At 43.1% G+C, this 22,075-nt stretch overlaps 1 protein-coding gene across 3 annotated transcripts in view; it reads left to right on the plus strand.

Moving 5' to 3' along the window:
* Positions 1-22,075, plus strand: part of Pdzrn3 (PDZ domain containing ring finger 3) — a 529,880-nt gene that overhangs the window by 503,618 nt on the left and 4,187 nt on the right. For all 3 annotated transcript variants that reach the window (XM_035448804.1, XM_027428980.2, XM_027428979.2), the window contains 5 exons: positions 4,480-4,727; positions 8,122-8,209; positions 18,945-19,043; positions 20,153-20,215; positions 21,804-21,905. In XM_035448804.1, coding sequence (XP_035304695.1) covers positions 4,480-4,727; positions 8,122-8,209; positions 18,945-19,043; positions 20,153-20,215; positions 21,804-21,905 — 600 coding nt within the window. The remainder of the gene's footprint in view (positions 1-4,479; positions 4,728-8,121; positions 8,210-18,944; positions 19,044-20,152; positions 20,216-21,803; positions 21,906-22,075) is intronic.

Genomic DNA, 22,075 nt, shown 5'->3' on the forward strand with positions numbered 1-22,075 from the left:
TGCTTGTCATGGCACAGGTGTGGAGATGAGAGGATAATATTCAGGGTTGGTTGTCACCTTGTTGAAGCAGGGTCTCCTTGCTCCTGCTGCTATGCTGTATACTCCAGGCAAGCAATTCGCTACCTCCCATCTGACCATGGGAGTCCTTGGATTACAGATGCATGGCACCACATGTGGCTTTTTTAAAAACATGGGTACTGGGGATCAAACTTGGGTCATGAGACTTGCACACCTAGCACTTTTACGTGCTGAACCATCTCTCTGGCACACTCCTGGATTTTGAGATGACACTATATGACAGGAGTAGGCAGTGGTATTTCTTGTGACAGTCTGTGTGTTGGGGAGGCAATCGTCCTTAGTCTCTGGGATACACGGTCTCCAGAGCCAAATCAAACTGTTCCTGAATTGTCTGAGTCAAATGCCATCTGCCAAGCACTCTTCTGGCCATTTCTGAAGTAGCTCCCATGTACTGTTGTTTTATGCTCCCTAAGAAACACTTCCAGTGACAGACAGCAAAGAGACAAATAACTCCAGTCAATACTAGTTGATTGAGCAGATAACTAAAGATAGATGGGTTGTCAGTGGACTTCAGCCCCAAATGGACTATCCACCAATTTTGTATTGTTGTCATGACCAACTGTAGAAATGACAGCCACTAGTACCTCTTTCTAAGAGCAGTAGCTTTATCCAGGCTTCCTTGGAATCAGGAAGGAATCTTCCAATGCTATCAGCATAACTCTCTCTTGTCACAGAAGACCTTCTGCTAAAGGACCTCTTTAAGGTTCCTTAGTGTCATGTCATATTTTCAGTGGTGCTGTTTGCCCCGACGAGACATAGTGATTGGATTTTTCCATAATTGTACCTCATTCCCTGGGGGTGTGAGGGTGGGAGAACCAATCAGAGCCTTAGGTGGGTAACTTAGGCATTTAATTTATAATAAAGATAAACTTTGCAATCAGCATTTCTTGTTCCAAAACATTCCATTTACTTGGTTTTAAAGCTGCATAAAGTGTTTTAAAGGCAATCTGCTCAATTGGGCGAGTTAATGATATTTAATTTGACTGGGCCAAACGTCACTGGGTGTGCGTCCCACCCCTAATCGCAGCCATCATCAGCACCACCGTTGTGTGTAATGTAGATGCCATGCTAATCCTGGGAATAAAGGTTGTCATTCTCGGTTGGCTGCCAGCATGCACCAGAGTCATCACCTCGCTAAGTCTCTCAGTGATGTGATTGCAGGATGGCAATGTAATAAGTGTTATGTGCACGAGGTAATTCAAAACAAATTTGGCTGCAAAAATGAATCGTCTAGGATAGTAAACTCCCGCCTTGTCTCATCGTCTTTTAAAGGAATGTAATGATCCTGAAAATACCTTGTCAAGAAGCTTGTGTGGCAGGGGTCAAGTCCTCTGAAATTTATCTGTTGCAGCCCCCACTCCTCACCCCTGAGAATCCCAAGCTGAAGCTTGAAAAGATTTCTGCATATATTGTTAGTTTAGGAACACAAGATGGGCAGGAAGCTGGAAGCCTTTCAGTAAACAAATCCCCCTTGAGGCAACCTCACCAGGCTGGAGCCTGATGAATGTGGTTTGTGGATCATTTTCTCCTGGGAAAGGGACTATTGTGGTATTGGTTGCCCTTCAGTGCTGATATGTTGATACATTTTTACATTAGCATGTTACACTATTATGTATATTATCTTAAACTTCATAATAATCCAAAGAAGCATCACATTGTAACTAAATCTTCCTCCAAAAAGGAAATCGACCCCAAACTTTCAGCCAGGATCCCACCTATGGCCCAACCCCACAGTTATATCTCTGGTCACCCAATCCCTAGAGAAGAAGTCACTGGGCTTTTGCAGTCATGAACTTGAACTGTGTTTGGTGAGAAAACACATGGCACTAGACTACTGCACGCTTAGGCACAGGTGTCAGAAATCCCTTTCAGCGAAAGCCAGCCTTTAGCAGTAGTGACATTCTCATGTTTCGTGGAAGGACATTCACTTTTCAGACACAGTGCTAGACCACTCTCTTTCTCTACAGCTGAGTAGAAGAGATGTTATGGGTACTCCACAGTTAAATTCAGAAGACCCCAACCCCCAGCCAATGGTCTTTTAATCATTGAGCTCTTAGTTTAGACTGATCTGCACAGGTCCTTCATGCATCCCTTTTTGGTTGTCCTGAAAATGTTCATGTGGTGGTTCTAGCACAGGTTTATGGAATTTATGTAAGTAAAGCCTTTTCACCTTTGTCCTATAGAAATAAGCTGATACAGCCCCCAGGGACCCATGTCCACAAATGCTTTCTACATAGATAGAATACCATTCTAAGAAAACACTGGAAAAATGGATACATCTACTTTTACAGTATGACCATGCATATTACACCTGTTACATTGTTTTGGGCTACAGAAATTTAAAGTCCAAATCAAATAGCTTAACATATATGGAATGTATCACCAGAAAAGATAATTGTCCCCCATTTTTTCTTCTCCATCATGGTCCATATATTATTAAGTTGGCTTCACCAGTTAGTTCTCCACATGGTCCTAGGAGGCCACCACAAGCAGAAGGGCCGTCCCTATTTCACACCTAGCAGATTTCTCCTCTCAGCCTCAGGCCTCTCCATCATTAGACAGAAGATACAAAGCCACTATGGTGGGCTAAAGCTAGTCAGTCAGAACACACAGCTCAGGTCCCTCTGTGATGGCAAGACCCCTGATCAGATGGGAAGGAAAGGAGACCAGTGTGAATTCCCTCAGCAGAAGAAGCACAGAGGAAGGGAAGACTGGCTGGCCTTTCTGCCTGCTGAGAGAGAGAGAGAGAGAGAGAGAGAGAGAGAGAGAGAGAGAGAGAGAGATCAGCTTCTTGTTCCCAAGACAGTCTATGGGATCTCTAACAGAGGAGCCAGTGTTTACCCCTAGAGCACAAATGGACTTTGGGAGCCCATTCCCTATGGAGGGATACTATTGCAGCCCAGATACAGCAAGGAGGGCCTAGGCCCTCCCCCAAATGATATGACAGACTTTGAAGGTCCCCTGTGGATGGCCTCACTATCCCTGGGGAGGAGTTGGGGGTTGAGGGGGAACATGGGAGGGCAAGGGAATGGGGGGATGGATATGTAAATATGAGTGCCTCAAAAAATGATTAAAAAGTCATATAAAAATAAAAATAGAATTCCTTCTAAACACAACCGGGAGACTCTCGCATTCTAAGTCCCCTCTTCCTACTCCTCTTAGCTGTGAATTTCTTTTTCCTCTCTCACTTCATTCCTTTATAAACTACAGCATTGCTGTGTTAAGAAAACCCCATGTTCACTCCCTCTGGTAAATGGTCTAGTGTTCATATGTAACTATATAGTGCACAGACCCCATTCAAAATTAGTATATGTCAGGGTGTATCCCAGGAGGAGTGTGCTCCAGCCAGAGAAGGACATCAGCCGTGTTGTTCTGTCACTTTTTCCCTTGAGACAGGGTCTCTCAAGGTTTCTTTTTGTGTTAGCTGTGTGGAGTTAGTATTGATAATACCATTGGGAAAGCCATCAACCCTGTGTCTTAACTCACCTAAGAATTGCCCATGGTTTCACATGTGGCATCCTGGGGGCTATAGCAGAGAGAGAAGAGAAGGTAAACATAACTTTACCCTTTCAGCTCCCTAGAACAATGAGTTGATATTAGGCATTCTGTAGGGGACAGTGTAAGCTATGCCTGCTAGAAGCTGGCTACAGGTGTGCCTGACCACGCCTGTCAGAGCGTGGTCAAGATGAGGTCAGGATGACACACGATAGGGTTTTAAGGGGCTGCAAGGCACATGGGAGCCCCTTCTCTCTGGCTTGCCTGCCTTGCTGCCCCTGGCACGCTTTGGCTTTTGTTTGGCTGGTGTTTTTCTAATAAAGGTTATCTTTATCCCAAGCTCCTTTTATTTCTGAATAGCATTCTGTAAACAGAAACATTGGGGCTATGGGAGTAGCCACATGCTGTGCAAATTGAAAAATGGAGTAACTGAAATTTCAGCTAGCTATTATTTAGTCATTGGACCTCTCTCTTCATTTATAGTTTATCTACCTATAGCCTTTATCTGGTATTTGCTGTGGACTTTTTAAGAAAAATGAAGACATGACACAAACTGTAAAGACTACACACCATGAAAACAAAACAATGTAATTAATTTCTAGTTAGTTATCATTCCTTGGTAAAGTCTTGGAGCCCAAGGCTACTCTTTTCTTGCATGGGGAAGATTAGCAGACGATGAAACTGCATTAAAGACATTCTGGTTGGAGGCCAAGGCATCTTTGCTGTGGCTTTATTATTTAATGCTAAATCTGTACACCTCCACTCTTTGGAGAGAATTGAGGTTCTCTGACACCCCCAATATTCTCCTTCCACTTGGCTGTTCATTCCTAGAAGCCCTCAAGACACTAACAGATCTCCCAGTTTCTGCTTTATGATAATCCTTCTATTCTAATTATGTCTTGATAGGTCAACGGCAAAGACTTATCCCGAGCAACTCATGACCAGGCTGTGGAAGCTTTCAAGACAGCCAAGGAGCCCATCGTGGTACAGGTATTGAGGAGGACACCTCGAACAAAAATGTTCACGCCTGCCTCCGAGTCACAGCTGGTAGACACAGGCACCCAAACCGACATCACCTTCGAGCACATCATGGCCCTGACAAAGATGTCTTCTCCCAGCCCACCTGTGCTGGATCCCTATCTGCTGCCTGAAGAGTAAGTGTCCTGACCATGATTTGCTACATATGGCAAAGGACTCTGGGAAAATTGGCTTCTTCCTTTCCATGGGGAGAAAGAAATGAATGCATCTTATAATTTTCCTCCAAGTTGCCTGTGTTTAACTTTATTGTTTATAGAGGCAATAAATCGAGTCCTGCTCAAAACTGCTCTGACATATTAATGACTTTATTATAACCCTGGAGCAGAGTTATTCAAATTATATTCTAAGAGCAAAATTACTTACAACTGTTGTAAAAGTTGTGTCGGAATAAAATTTAATCACTGCGATGGGTAATTTGAAGATTTTCTAGTTACCACTGGAGGGAATGCTGATATTCATTTTAAATAGACAACAAAGTAAGCTGTTGAGTATAGAAAGTGCCCTGGAGGTTATGCACTCTGCTTCCTTGGGTCTCATTTCAAACCTGCATCCATGCACTAAACCCAGACCTTCCCCATATAAATAATTACTGTCATGTACCAATTGCACAGGAGCTGCGATCAAATAGACCTTAGTAGTGTCTTTCTTCATAACTCTACCTTCTACAGAAAGCATGAAGCAGTTCAGAGACTTCAAGTCACACAGACATGATGCCCAAACTAATTTCTATTGTGGAGCGGAGTCATTTTACTTTATTAACCTCAGCCTAATTTTTTCAGTGCTGTATTAAGATACAGATGCAAGTCATACCTGTCTCATAGGGATTGTTTGAAGGATTAAATGAAAGTAATGTGTGCCCAGTCATCTGATAAGCCTTCGATTAAGTGGTGGCAATGACTGTTAATTCAGGAACAAGTCAATAGTGAGAAAGCTACCAATATCACTGGCTTAAATATGCCCAGCTAAATTCAGGAACAAGTCAATAGTGAGAAAGCTACCAATATCACTGGCTTAAATATGCCCAGCTAAATTTAGTTTTTTCCGATGTAACTATGTATGTAATCTGAGGGTACAGGTTCTATAGCTGACACAAGGTACCCCTGTCTTTTCCCATCTCCGCTCCATCTGGGTTCAGGTAATTACCTGTATGCATTATTTCAAAGGCATTTCCTGCTCTTGCAGAGAAAACTCTGAGCCATACCTGTTGGATTTCTATTAGTCATCCAGTAGCTGGAGTACTCACACATCTCCTGTGGTTCTGTCAAATCCCAGACAAAGGCTTGCCTTTCATTTCATGGGTTTAGTGGTTAGCTGTCATCTACAACCGGGACTAATTCCCCTGTTGACAAGAGTGAATTCTGGTGCAGCTGACAGCATGAAAAGGGAGAAGACAGGACCTTCATGTAACACTCACCATTCACACAGTATGCAAGCTTGCAAAGAACTGTCACCTCCCTTATTTGCCTATAGAGACAGGGTACCGTAGACTGAGTACTTGCTCAGTGCTCCCTTAATTAACTACAGAGAATGGACACTCTAGACTGAGGACCTGCTTAGTGCTCCCTTATTTATCTACAGAGCAGTGGTTCTCAACCTTCCTAATGCTGTGATACAGTTTAATACAGTTCCTCATGTTGCGGTGACCCCCAACCATAAAATTATTTCATAACTGTAATTTTTCTACTGTTATAATTCATAATATAAATGTCTGATTGCAGCCGGGCATTGGTGGGTGCACGCCTTTAATCCCAGCACTCAGGAGGCAGAGGCAGACAGATCTCTGAGAGTTCCAGGCCAGCCTGGTCTCCAGAGTGAGTGCCAGGATAGGCTCCAAAGCTACATAGAGAAACCCTGTCTCGAAAAGCCAAAAAAATTAAAAAACAAAAATATCTGATTGCAAGATATCTGATATGTGACCCCAAAGAGGTCACAACTCACAGGTTAAGAACCACTGCTGTAGAGACTGGTGTTGTAGACGGAGGACCTGATCATACTCCCTTGTTTACCTGTAGAGACCGGTGCTGTAGACTAAGGATCTGCTCAGCATAAGGCAGCAGCGCTGGTGGGAAGGTGGGGTTACCCGATCTCACCTCTCAGCCATGATACTGAGGTGTCCCAGCTGAGCCTGGGAAGCATCTGGCCCTTTACCAGAACATGACCTTAAAACTAGTTACTCGACACTACAAACCAGACCTGCTGTGTTATTGATGAGCCCTGAAGGCCATGTGTGACTCTCAGATGGTGAACTGTCAGAGTGACAGGCTTTTTAGAAGCCAAACCCCTAATTTCCTCTTAAGTCTAACTAACATGACATGACTTATCCCCTTGAGGGAACTTGAGAAATGTCACAAAGTCCAGAGGTCAGGCCGCAGCAAGACTGCATGTTGGGGTTGAGCAGGGAGGGGGTATTAGGTTGATGACTGAAAGCCCAGAACTTCCAACAGGATCTTCAGGTCTAAAAGCCCCTTAAGTGCAGGCAGTGTATATTTGCCTGATTGGTCTGGAAACAGAAGGCCTGCCCTTCCATCCGTGTCTGATCTATTGTTTCAAAACTAAGTGGCTGGGAGGGACTGCCAGAGGCCCCTTAATTGCTACCTGACCTGTAAAAATGTGTAGCTTTGGGTCTCCAGCCAAGGGCAATTGGAGGCAGGAGCTTTTTATCTGCATCTGGTGTGCAACTCAAAGCTCCTCCAGAGCCACTGGCCAAATGTGTTTTAATTCCCATTGCTACTGTTCCTGGAGGTTCCGTCTCCTCCACTTCTAGGAGATGCCAGGCTCAAATGTGTTTTACAATGGGTTGTCCTAAAAAAGAAAAAAAAAGAGTGTTCTTGGCTTTCAAATAGGATAAGGAATGTATACACATACTTACACAGGTACCCTTGAGTACTGACGTCTACAAGGAGGTGTACATCACACACATATGCACACAGCTGTTTGGCAAATACATTTCTCACTGGGGGACCAATACAAAACAAAATTATCCCAGCAAATGGCTTAGCAGTTTCCATCATGGCATTTGAAATCAGTCACAGAGACAAGCACGCATCTGAATGTTGCTCACATTTGAGACACAGTGGCAATGAACATAGACCTGGCTTCTGCCTAGAGACCAGCTGCATGTACTCAGGATGAATCCATGAAGGTGGCCTCAGGTGGGGAGACTCTGGAAACAAGGTCTATACCATCCTTAACCTGCTACTTTCACTCTTTCCAGAGGAAGTTAAGCTTCTCCAAAGTAATGGGTTCTGTGGTTCTTTTGTTTTGAGTGTCTAGTACTTTTGAGGATCTGATGGAGGCAACAGACTCTCCCCAGAAATATGTTCCTGTCTGTGTGAGTTTACATATGGTTTCAAATTAGCACAGAGGTAAAAACACTGGGATGGAGGTGTCAAGAGCTACATCCAATGGGAAAGGAATCTGGAAGGGATTCTTCACTGACCATGGATGGGGAAAAGAAAACAGTTAATTATCCAAGAATCAGGGTCTTGACAACCTTCTGTCTCTCTGCAGGCACCCTTCGTCCCATGAATACTATGATCCGAATGACTACATGGGGGACATCCATCAGGACATGGATAGAGAAGAGTTGGAGCTAGAGGTAGGAACCACTGCTTCTTGTTCTTAGGGAGTCTCCATTGGGCTCATAAAATGCTAGAGTTCTCTACATGCACAAATGTGGTTTATGGGTGATAATCAAATTATCAAAATTTGAACCTCTTAGTAATCCCACCTCCTTGAAAGGCACAGCTTAGCTTCTTCCTCCTTCCATTAACTCACGACTGAGTCTAATAGTCAGAGCTCCAATGCAGACTGTCAAAAGGAGGTCCTAGGAGCTGGGAAGATGGCTCAATGGTAAAGTGCTTGCTGTATAAGTGTGGGTACTTGAGTTTGGATCCCTAGCACCTACAGAAAGACCAGGTATGGTGGCATGTGTCTGTAGACCCAAAACTGGAAGGAACAGGGACATGTGGATCCTGGAGGCTCACTGCTCAGGCAGCTTAGCTGGATCAGAGAGCTCAGGGTTCAGCAAAGAAACTTTCTCAAAATATAAAGTGGAAAACAACAGAAGGCATGTTATATATATGGCCCCACATGTACATACACACACTGGAAGTTTTGTAATCCTCCTTGCCTTGCTATTGTTCACATGACCACCATTTTTTACATTTCTTTTATTTTTTGAGGTTATAATATAATCATATCATCTTCCCTTTCCTACTTCTTACTCTCTTTCAAATGGCCCCTTTTTCATTAATTGTTGTTACATGGTGTGTGTGTGTGTGTGTGTGTGTGTGTGTGTGTGTGTGTGTGTGTGTGTGTGCTCCTAAATACATAAATACAGCCTGCTTGATTTGTATAATGTTACTTCTATATGTGTCTAACCATTGGTATTAAATAACCAACCAGCATGTTCTCTACTGGGGAAGGCTGTTTCTCCAATTCTCTGCATTCCTTACTTGCCTGTGGTTGATATGTAGGGTTGAGGCCTTGTGTTCTTTCCTTCATCCACCTTATCATGTCTTTTGTCATTGCCCTTGTTAAGTTCATTTTCTAGCAGTCATATTGGTGAGACAGTATGGGTTAAGCTTCTGAAATTGCTAGGAAACTCAGTCTCACAGCAAACTCCCACAATCTTTCCATCCCACTTTCCACAATAATCCTTTAGTGTTAGGTGTAGGAATTGTATTGTAAATGCATCCATTGGGACTAGGCTATACAACTCTGCATTTCCATTAGTTATGTTTTTCTGTAACAGGCTCTGTCTGTTGCAAAGAGCAGTTTCCCTGATTAGGAGTAAAGACTACACTTATCTGTGGGTATAAGGACAAATATTTAGAATAGAGTGAAGGATTGGGCTGATTGAGTAACATGGCAATAACAGGTTCTCCTCAAAGATCTGTGACTCTACTAGCACTGAGTAGTTAGCTTGGTTTCCAGTGCTGGGCATAATTTCCCTTTTGTTGAATGAGCATTAAGTTCAATTAAAGAGGTGTTGGTTACAGCCAAGGTATTCCTGCCACTACTACACCCTTAGGCTTATCAAGTTATCAAGCCATGGTTGTTGAATCCCCATTTTTTACTCAAGGACAATCCTCAACAATAGGGTGATAAATAGGATGACTTAATGTAGCCAACTCCCAATAAAAAAAGGAGCTGCTCCCAGATGCTATTACTTTACATTTCCTAAAGTACTCTTGACAGTGTCACAAAAATCCACAGCTTTCCCCAGGTATTATAGTGGCCAAAGAGTCTAGATGTCCTACAATGTCACATTGTTCTACGCTGAGTTTTAAAATACTTATCAGATACCAAATACCCAACTGAGTTCCGTATCTCACTTTAAATTCTGTCATGTGGTTCTTTACACTTTGGGGAAAGCATTGTGTCAAATTTCAATGTGTTTTTTTTTTAAATTCAGAGCTTATATGAAAATTAATTTTGGAGAGCAGGGTCAAGATAGCAGGTGATACTGTGAGGTAAGCCCTTTGGCCTCATGTGAAAGTCAGCCAGAGGAAACCCATTCATTTACATTTGATCTATTCTCCTGGCCTACTGCTGTGTAATCTAGGCTGCCCTGCTGAAGAACACATACTGTTTAGCAGCAGTGGCTTGTTTCACAGTAGAAGCAGCTTGATAGCCTAGAACAACGGTATCCTTCTTACATCCTTGAGAGCTACCTGATTCTCACTGCAGAACAGGGTGAGGATCAATAAAAGTGTAGAATCAGCCAAAACAAAAAGACGGCTCACTGACAGCTAGGTATGGACACATCTTAGTATTTGACCCTAAAAACATGAGTTGGCATTTTATAACTTAAAGCAGCCAATGGCTCTTTCAGGACACTTGAATATATCCTCTTCCAAAAGAGGGCTCAGTGATCAAATGCTTTAAGGGAATGCCAAGCTGGACAAAACTAAGCAGATTTCATAGAGGATATTAAGACTTTGAGTGTTGGGTTAGCGTGATAAATATGCCAGGAAAGAAGAGGGCAGACCTCTAGTGAACAGTGGATCTGTTAACATTTACTCTTCAGTCTCGAGTTTTCTAGATACCATAGAAGGTACAGTGGCCTCCCAGAAGAGGCCATTTTCCATGGAATGACACTGATGTGTGATGGTCATTATAAGAGGAAGAAGTAGTCTTCTTCAGGCTGCTAAGTATCTCAGAAGCTAGATTTATGAAGTAGCATAAACACTGTGGCTTGGGGTATTTAGTTAAAGTTAGCTTCATGCCAGTAGGTTCCTTTGTCCCTTTGAGAGCAATAGGCTCTCCCTGGAAACAGTCTTTCCTATAAGATCTTGCACCTGGCTTCATATTCACAGTTCACTGAGACATGACAGTGCCTGTCCAATTTGAACCCCTCTCCCTTATGACATTTGCCCATTGCTAGTTATCACCAGAACTATAATTTGCTTTTAATTCCTCTTCAATTCAGTTAAACTAAGGTAGTTCCTATACCACTGCCTCAAGCAGAAAGTCAACATCAACTGTCACAGAAAAGAGTTGATATAATTCAGTGCACCAAATAAATATAAGAAAGACAATGTTATTAAACCCTTGTGTTTACCATCGGTGCCTTCTGAGGACTGGGAGCCAACACTCACTTTGGCTGGCTGTCTTTTCTCAGAAGACTGGGTAAATATCAAGTGTGAACCTGTCCAAGACTGACTTTCTACCTAAAATATGCATCTTTCTCAACATCAATAACCTGACAGACTCTTGAGTGCCCTAGAAACTCATTATTCAGAGTGTGATCCAAGGACCAGCAGCCCTGCTTCCTCTTGGTTTTAAAGAGTCTTGGACCCAAAACTACAAGAAAGTCCGCAATTTCATAAGGTCCTCATGTGTCTCAATCCATAGTCCACACAGAAAGGTTATGATCATGGGTTGAGGTAACTAAGCCCAAGCTCCCACAGCTCCTTTTTCTCACAAGTCACACCAACAAGGTGTGGGTTCTGGGATGTCATTCACTGTAGCACCAGCATGTGCTGCCAAGTCACTGACGTCATCCATATTGTCCTACACAGTAAAGTTATCACAGGCTAGAAATGGACGAGCCCATCCCCAAGACATGTGACAGGGCAAAGAGACTCTTTCCAAGGGGAAAGGGGACAGAGACAGAGAGTCCCCATCATTGGAATATTCAGCAAAACTAGCATGCATGTATTTATCAGTCTGTGCTTTCTTTAATTCTTATCTATTATCTGTGTGTGTGTGTAATATATATAATTCACATGTACCACACCATACATGTAGATGCCAGAGGAGAACTCCATGGAATCACTTCTCTCCTTCACCTTGATATTGTTGGAGGCTAAAATTCAGGTCTATAGGCTTGCACAACAAGCACCTTTACCAGCTAAGCAATCTGGCTAGCTCTTGGAGTCCAGCTAGCTTGGTATTTTGATGCTAGGAGAGTTTTCCATTGGGCTCATTTTGAAGTCTCTTCTTGGGTTTTTCTGAGCATCTTGTTATATTTAGTCTACCATTTGCCACTTAGAAATACATGGTCAGGAAGTGATCATTCTAACTTGGCTGAAGGAGCCTATAGACCATCAGGACCCTTGAACATTAGCTTAGCATTTCCTGAAAAGCCAGCGAATGAACATGCCCATCTGTAGTTTCTCTGAGTTGGTGGTGACCACTATGTTCTGCATGCAGGTCTACAGCAAGTGAGAAGGCTGTTTCACCTGTGGTCTTTTGCTCATGGTAGGTCTCATCACTTAAGCACTCTCACTTTAGTGCACCTTTCACTTTAAGGAAAGTGATAGCCGCAGTGAAGGGAAAGCCACAAGGCCAGGGTTAGATAGGGATTCTATGTGCTGGAGGCTTGGTCTCCAGATTGACCATATGAAGAACCAGCAAATCTTTAAGGGGCTGGGCCTGGTAGGTGGTAATAAGGTCATGGGGTCTTTGCCTTTAAAGAGATTAAATACAGCCTCATGGGATGCATTGTTACAAAGTAGAACCACCCAGTAGACTAAGACTCTTGCTACAGACTCTGTCATGTGTCCTCTCCCTCTCAAACATGATTCTGCCATGGTGCCCTCTGCTATGGTGTGGTAGAGCCGAGCAGATGCCAGCAGCATGCTTTTGTGCCTCCTAAACCATGAGGTATAAGAAAAAGACCTGTTCTGAATAAAGTTCCTAGCCCCAGGTGTTCTCTTATAGCAGCATAAGAGAAATATTCAGAGTCTTGCTGAGGTTCTTTGTAGGGAATCTCCATTAGAGAACCATGGCTGGACCTCTAGTCTGCGGCCAGGGTGCATCTGTAAAGGGTATACCAAGACAAGTTTACTTGTCAGTTTAATAGGACCAATGAACAACTCCCTGCTAAGATCTGAATTGACTACAACAGACCTAGCTTTTAGAAAGATACACAAACACCATCTCTGCTCCCCATAGGATTTCTTAGACCTGATGGCAGAGTCTCTGCTAGGCCACCACCTGTCTTGTTCCAGATGCTGGATCTGATTTCATCTGGAGAGATCAGGTTCATCTTCAAGTAGAAAGCACATTCTCAATGTAATGCTCATCACCCAAGTTGAATGAGATAAAAGAACAACCGATCCATGGCTGTTACGTGTGAGAAAAATATATACAAGTGTGTTGGGAGGTTATCAAAGCCAATGCAGAGGGGAAAACAGATGTTCTTTCTTTTAAAGTACACAAAATGATCATATTTAGCTAAGTGTCAAATCCCTGTTATTGTGAAATTGCTTAGCGTTAAAGGGCTTATTCCCAAGTATACCCCAGAGCTGAGCAGCTGAATAATTACCCCTGAATTTTCAGGTACTGAACACCTGCTCCAGGTCTTCCTGCAGGCAATTAAAAAAGAAAAATAGATGTCTGATGAAGCCCTTTTTTCCATACTCTATTGTTTTAATTTCCCCTGTGATTCCGCAATGGCGTCCTACCCAGCCTGGTAAGCTGCTGTCACCTGCATTGTTTTCATGATGTCCTTATGAGACCAGGAAGGAAAGGTCAGCTACAGTTTTGATGTGGTGGGGCCTGGGGGGGGATGTCTGAGTGATTCTGATTTCTCAGAATAACAGACAGGAATTGGGATGGTCCTGGAGGTACCCTGAGAGACTGTAACCAATCTAGAAATTCCTTGTTAAAGCAGAAAAAGGTGAACACTCATTTAGGGAATCTGGCATCCCTGTTCTGGCTGAGTTGGCCTCCTCTTGACTTTCCAAGTATCACAAAGATCTTCACGATGCTTTGTATGTGTGGCCAAATGGGGACCTTGATGTATCAGAGTTTAGTCTTGCCTAGAATCACACCCCTGAGAGAAGTTTTCTGGATTATACTACAGTCCAACAGCACCATCATCTGCATCTTTTCTGATGACCCCGCCAGAGTACAAGCTCCGTGAGAGAGTGGGTTCTTCTGTTGCTCACTCCCAGATGGTGTCTGAAATAGACTATATCCAGTATTTTGGCACTTGAATATTCATTGAAGGGAGAAATAAATATTTTGATGTGAGGTCTTAAGTAAAACTGTGATCTTGTTAGAGACATCACTGCAGCCCATGAAATACCATAAATCCATATAGAAACATTTTGGAAAACTGGCAGCCATCCCGGTCCAGTAAAGTGAGGAATTTTGAAGAAGCGACTGGCCTTCTCAGAGGGGAATAAACCATTTGAGTTTAGGGTTTAGGGTGTCTTACATTTAATTCGATGAGGCTGAAACAAAGACCTTGAATCGTGAGGGTGGTACAGCCCTCTTAATACCATTAATTGGAATACCATGTAAGCTTCATCTGAAATGTCAGACTCAGCCACTCATTTTTATCAAATAGTCCATCTAGACTAGTATGCAACAGGATACCAGGGATGGGGCTGGGGTAATCCAGCTAATGCTGATGCATTATTCATACCTGTTTGATTAATGGTCGTCTTTGAAATCCTATCTCCATCATCACAACAGCTATGTACTGATACCCGCTGTGCCTTCAGCTATGAGCCCAATGAGGCTAGGCTGCCTCAGAAGCAGAAATAAATGTTGAAAATTGACCAATTTCCCAGTAACTTTGAGGAGTTTTCACTTTCACTGAGTCTCATTTAAGAAGAATAAAGTGGCTGAAAACTTTGTCCAAGAGAACTCAGCACGTTTCTTGGAAGCCAAGCCAAGCTTATATTTTCATTAGATCTTTCTTTTGCCTTAAAATCTCAAGCTCATTCAATTTTATCAAGAAGATACCATGCCTCCATGGCAAGGCTGGATGCTGCTGGCATTGTATAATTCATTATTTAGCTATGAATGTCTTTCTGTCATCATCAAGTCAAGATAAAACACGATCCAATGATAGTGGGAATCTCATATTTCTTTTCCTCAAGATCATCAAAAATCTGTTAAGGTCACTCTAGCTAAGCCATAGCCACTTCTTTAGGAAGGAGATCCATCATGGAGAAACAGTGATTGAGGTTAAACTGCTTTTGTCTGGAGTTTCTAAGAATGACCAGATAAAGCGAGGAACTATTATAGCCCAAGCCATGATATTTAACACCAATGCCAAGCATATTCCTAAATCCCAGGTTCTCTTGTTTATTGCTTGCCATATATGTTGCCAGCACTGGCTCTGCCACTACCACAATTCTTTTAGAACAAGATGTAAAATTGCTCCCACAGTACCATCCTTTAGCAAGAATGATGCTGCCATTCTTGTACTTAAAAGATCAAGTTGTAAAGTTCTGTTTCACAGGCAACTTAAGTGGGTTTAGAAGAGAGAACTTTGACATCAAGGCAAGTATTTAGAGCAGGTACCTCTCCTCCCGTCCCCTTGCTGATGATCTGTGTCTCATGCTGGAGCCAGGGGGCCCACATATCCATGTGAAAGAATAGAGTTTGGCCTTTCAGTGAGATCCAGCCAAACTGAGAATGGGACTGCCTCCATAAAAATCTGTCCTAGGAGGATTGGTAGCAAGGCTCAAAGGCTGAGTACAGTTAGTCTCTACCTCAGTCTGCTGTTGTAAGGGACCATGTGTTCCAAAAGTACCCCTAACTGGAATCAACTATAGTAAAAAGAACCTTATTCTCTACCATGCAAATTATGATACAGCAGCTAATGTAGCATCTATTTCAAGTTGAGCACTCTGTATCCCAGATACTTGGGACAAAGTGTTTAGATTTTGAAATGTCTGTACATAAACAAGGAGGTAAAGATGCTAGGGAGCTACACATAACGCTCATTTATGTTTCATATATACCATATACATAAAGTCTAAAGGTAATTTAAGGACAATATTTTTAACCCAATTGTATTTTAATTATTAGCAAGCCCGGAAGGTCAGATGTGAGGTCTTCCATGTCAACACATCATGTCAGAGTTCAACTCAAGAACTTTGCAATGTTGCTGCATTTCAAGGGAAGGTGTAGCCAACCCCAACTTTCTCACTGAGAGTCAAGTTAATGGCTACACACCAAGTGTTCGAGTGCACATGCATGTGTGGTCCTTGATTTAATTATCAGGGACTCTGATGAAAATACTGTAAATGTTTTCAGGGTATTTTCTGAGTATGTATATGTGCACTCGTGTAGAGGTCAGCTTCCAGTGTTTTCTTTTCTCCATAACAACCTTTTTTTTTTTTTTTAAGGAGAGTTCCAGCAATAACGTGAACTAAAATCTTTTTAGCTTAATACATCTCTAATTTTGTCAATGAAAGCATTGGCCCAAAAGTAAAGAGGTGCTTTTCTGAGTAGGTATTACTAAAATCATGTGCCAAAGACTTGATATTGACATATTTGGTGCCGGGATAGATGAGGCGAATCCTCTTCTATGTAGTAGAGGACCTACTAATCCCTTTTCTTATGAGTCCTTTTTTTTTCCCTACCAAGAAATCCCTAATACACTACCCAGTTCCTTTCTATGATATGATTTCCAAACATCTTCCTGATCTCATATGCCACTCAGCGTGTGTCACAGAGTCTTGCCTGACTGTGATAAAAGATCCCAAGAACAAGCTTGCTGCCTCGATGTTGGTCTGTGACTGCCTCACTGTTGTTGGTCTGCGACTGACCAATGCAGGAGTATTTAGTGCACCATAAGGAGAGCTGGCCTACATCACCTTCAGTTCAACAGCCATACCTTTGGTTATCAGGAAGTGTCATAGAAGTTTCTATATGTTTCCCTTGCCTTCTGTGAGTTCTTTATTGTGACCACAAAGCATAAAGGGGTGTTGGCATAAAGTGCACCAGGGCTGCAGCATCTTGGAAGTCACACAGATTAGCCTGTTCCCTCACACTGAATCTTGCTGGAGGTGGAATTTCAACTGGTTATCTCTCTCCTTTGTCTCCCTCCAGTCTTCCCTATGATCCTGCTTTCTGTCCAACCTGTTCTGGGACCATGGATCCTGCAAGTAAAAGCCCAAAGCTCAGTGGCAGCATTTGATCTGCACCTGTTCAGGGAGACCTGAGCTTCTAATCTTACTGATGAAATCTTACTGATTCAGAGTGTCCACTCTGGAATGTCCAAGAAAGACTGTCCCTTTGGTACAGTCCCAGTCAGAATACACCCCAATGAGGATGCCTGAGAGGTTTGAAACCTAGAAGTGATGCGCCATTTGTATTTTGGGGGTAAAAACTAGTAATTCCAAAGGATCCGGAGATTACCTTCATGATTAAATACACCCCTTAAAACCAGCCTGACTAGCATACTTACAGACGAGGAAGGAAATTTCTATCTAATGCAACCAAAGCATCAGAAATTAAGAGTTTCATTTAGTGAGAATTTACCATACTGTTAAGAACTATCATTAGGAAGTCATTGAATTAATTAACATATCAGTGATCAGAAAATAAACTAACAGCATCTTATTAAGGAGGGCTGCTCTGCACAAACAGCTTGTTGTAACCACTGGTTACTTGTTGCGACCCAAACACAATTATCAAACTGCTGTTCACTGTGGGTCAGGTCCAGTACTGGGAGCACTGTTTGCGCCTCGTCTCATCTCCCTACCTCACATGTGCTAGTGAGAAAATAAAGGCTGAGGCAAATCAACAAGCCTGTGATAGAGCTTCTGGATCACGGTAGACCAGGGTTTGCATATATACCTGCTTTCATAACCCCTTTCTATGAGACAGATAAGCCAGTGAAAAGTCCATCGGAGCAGGGCGGTGCCCACCTAAACCTAGAGTCAACCTCCTCATACTGGCCTATGGAGTGCCACCTGTTCTGGCCCAGCCCCATATCCACATTCACCAAACTGACCCCCAGCTTGCTTCTTTCTTCCCCATTTACAAGGCTTTGACCACACTGGTCCAGGGGCTTTATACCCCCTGTTCTGCTTTGAAGGTGTCAGTGGTGTTGGCACTTTGTCTTCATGAGGGAAAGCTGTCTCCACAAAGACTGCTGTTCCCTTCTCACATCCCAGGAAGGGCCTCTAGAGATGCCACTTGCAAGAGGCTCTGACAGAGTAGCCTGAAGACCTCATCATCTCAGAGCCCTTCCCACACTCCTGGATACCCAGCAAAAACTGTAAAAAAAAAAAAAAAAAAAAAAAATCAGACCAAAGAGTTGGCCGGGTAACTTATTAGCAGGCGGTCCCTCAAACTGACCCACAGCTTGCAGCTGCACAAACCCCACACAAGTCACTGGCAGACTGAGTGGCAAGGTGAGGAGGCTTATAAACACTGAAGTATCCTCCCAGAACCCCCCAAGATTTTCAAAGTTCTGACTTCATTCCAAAGTGCAGAGTAATTGGCACAAACAACAACATTGCCTGTCGTCCTGTGTCCCCGGTGTTGGGTTCAGTTTGCTTTTTATCTTATTTAATTTGCAGTAACGGTGGCTGGAGCTAATTTTCGACTGTAAATATCACAGCTGTTGCAGAAGGCATTAATTGCACACTATCACGTTACTTGGATCAATTTATGCGTAATCTGTTTGCAAGTTCTACGCCTGTGCATATTAAAGGCGCGCAGCGTGAGATAATCTAACCGAACATGCTGGAAACATTTGTACCAAAGTGGCTGGAGCATTCGGGGTGTGGAAATATTATTGTTTGTGGCAGACATTGAAAGAATGCTTTTTAAAAGCCCTACCCCTGAGGTCTTGACGCTGACTGAAATATGGGTAATTTTTCTTGGGGAGGATCAATAAAATAACTATTTTCAAAATGACTTTATATTGACTGAGAGGTCAGAAATGCCCAGGGCATTGATCCCATGTCCATAATCACTTTTTGTTCACTAAGTTAACTGGCTCTACACAGTTGAATGCAAAGAAATCCAGTTCATCATTTAAACCAAATATTTTCAGAGCACTTGACATGCTCCCAGCTCTCCTTGCCTGCTGGAGTCTCACAGAGAAGGTTTTCTTTGTCTAGGAAGTGGGCCTCTACAGGATGAACAGCCAGGACAAGCTGGGCCTCACCGTGTGCTACCGGACTGATGATGAAGACGACATTGGGATCTATATAAGTGAGGTACTGGAGCTAAGGTTTGGAAATTAGCCTCTCAAAGCCAAAAAGGGTAGGGTTTTACTTTTCTTTGTATCTGTTCACACCCCCTAGACCTAGTTCCTCAAGAGTATCTTTGGAAAGATAAAGAACACATGCCCCCTTCATCACACTCCATGGAGTCACATCTTTACGCAGAGGTTAAGTTCTAATGTTGGCACATAAGGCAAAATTACCCTTGAGAAGCCGCAAACCAACCATAAAATGGAGTCGTTTACATGGTCTGCGTGCTCAGCCCCGAGGGAAGAGCAGAGCAGCCTCACATCTCCCAACTCCAGTGCAATGGTAGACAGAATGGCTTGTATATTTTAAAGCCTGTCCCCCTCCCTTTCATAGTATCTACAGTTGACTTCATATACATCAAACACAACTTATTGTGGACTTATCAAAGTACGTAGATGAAAGATACAGTGATCTTTCTAGAAGACACAGAGTAGAGAAACTGATTTTGATATGAATACTTTCCTATGCATTGCTTCCTTTCTTGTAGTTGCAGAAACCCAATTTCCTAAAGAAATCACATCTGTCTCTATGGGCTGAGCCAAGTGCCCTATCTGCTATAGACTTCACAGTCAACTCATTGGATAAGCACCATCTACCAAGCTTTGCATGTCACATCAGCATGTTTTAGGGCACCCCTGCCATCCTCAGTCCCACTTGCCCCCATTTTACATTTCATTTTTAAAGCTATCTTCCAAAATTTAGTAACAAAGATTTGGTGTAAAACCATCAAAGTAGGACTGCCAGACAGCATACCTGAGGGTACCCCCTCACCTACTCCATTTCACTGACTTGTTTCTAATTACTCTGTGTCCAACAAAAGGCACCTTTGCCACTTCACCAGCTTGGGTCTGCAGCTCTGAGCCCAGTCCTCCATCACAGCACTGCCAGGCAGGGTTCTGAGAGGCGCTGGAAAGGGCATGGAACAGATTAGTCCATGTCTCCCTGTGCACACTGCTAAGTCCCATGTGTAAATCTGTGCAACACAGAAAGTCAGGGATGAGTGTGACAGTATGTTAAAGATGGCCTTTGGAAAGTGCCTGTGTTCATGCTGATGTGTCTGCTGTGTGTTTCAGATTGACCCTAACAGCATCGCAGCCAAGGATGGACGCATCCGTGAAGGAGACCGCATCATCCAGGTAGGTTCCCTTACCGCTGATGCATATATTCAGCAAACAAGTGAGTTCTAGGAGTAGCCTGAGGTTGGAAATGCAGGAGAAGTTAAGGACAGGAATCAGGAATTCAGCTGTGCTGTGAGACCAACCCTGTGTGGTTTGTGAATGAGACTAATTAGCCGATCACATGCAAAGGGCGAAGTGAAACCAGACCCAAATGTCCCATATTTTTGACCAAATACCTCTCAGAAGTGTAAAATTTTGGAATTCAGTGTTTACCTGTCCTGTAAACTCAGTTCACAGGGTGACATCTACCTTGAATCCTATTGTTCCAAGTAGTCAAAATAAGACTGCTTACTTCTTTCTTTCAACTATTATCTTTTTGGAGGGAGAGGCAGGGGATAGAAAGGGAGTGTTCATGTACCAGGTTGGTATCAAACTCGCTATGTTAAAGATGATCCTGAACTTCTGATCCTCCTGCCTCCACCTCTTGCACACCTGATTTAGCGTGGTGCTGAGGATGAGATGCAGGGCTTCATTCATGCTGAGCAAGCATTCTATCCTCTGCGATGCATATCCAGCCCATAGTCATTTATAGGGTCACAGAGCCTTGCTTTATTGTGTCCCACAGGCTTTGCTTTCTACCTCTAATCATTTTTAGCTCCATGTCTCTAGTCTACTAGTTTCTTTTCCTCATTGCATATGCCACTATGTACAATTTTGGTTTCCTACCCCACACTGTATTCTATTTCTACAGCTTTTAGCCAGAGCTTGGCAGCTGAGTTTCCCTAGGAAAGAGACCCAGGCCCTTCACACCTGAGGGTCATAATCCTCAACATACATGCTTTTGTTGCTACAGTTTTCTCTGAACCATTACAGATGGAAACAGGAAATGGAAGTTGTAAGGGGTGCCCCAGAGAAAGACCTGCCTGGGGTGCAGACATACCATTCCCTGTAATCACTGTGTAATCAAATAAGATAACGACAACCAGTAGTGTCTCTGCTTTGCCACCTCTTGGTTCTTTGACATAAAGTGGCAAAGTCAGATGAAGGGCTCGATTTCCAGGTCAGTGGGACCTGCTGTGGTATCCTGGAGGAATATCAGCCCAGGAACTAAAATTTGCAGAACTCAAAGTTGCTGAGACATGCAGGCAGACAACCTGCCAGTGCATTGTCAGTGTGAAGGTGAAAGAGCCATTCCCACTTGACTCTCCATCTAGCCTGATAAAGTAGGTGCATGTAGTCAGTGTGTATACACCCATTCCCTTCTCCTCTCTGTACCCCTCATGATCTCAGCATACATCCTGTTGCTTTTCTCCCCTGTTATAAATTGGAAATGTCTGTCTTATAGTTATTATTTATCCTTCTGCCCAAATATGATGTCAGATTCCAGGGCTCAGATGTGTCCTGAGCAGCAAGGGTTTTCTGGATCATCCTGGTCCTCCACATCATGGCTGCCTCCGGCTAAACAAGGCCCTTCTTTCCTAAAATCAGCATTCTTTAAAAGCTAAATGGAATTTCCATGTTATGACTGTGAGAGGTGGTGACTGCAGTTCTGTTCCATCCAATCATGTCCCTTTCTACCTGTCCCCACCTGTCCTTGTGCTTTTAGATTAATGGGATAGAAGTACAGAACCGTGAAGAGGCTGTGGCTCTTCTAACCAGTGAAGAAAATAAGAACTTTTCATTGCTGATTGCAAGGCCGGAACTCCAGGTAAGCCAATGTCCTATGAATTAAATGGGTGGATTTCTATAGTAAAAACTGAACTCCCAAACCTTGCAGAACAATGCCAGAGTATCACAGCTGAGCATACAGGTGCTTGCCACCTGGATGGTCACAGAACTTGCTGTGATTTGGGATCCATTCAAAGGTTTAACCACCTT

This window comes from Cricetulus griseus, chromosome 8 (assembly GCF_003668045.3).
Source record: "Cricetulus griseus strain 17A/GY chromosome 8, alternate assembly CriGri-PICRH-1.0, whole genome shotgun sequence".
Lineage (NCBI taxonomy): Eukaryota > Metazoa > Chordata > Mammalia > Rodentia > Cricetidae > Cricetulus > Cricetulus griseus.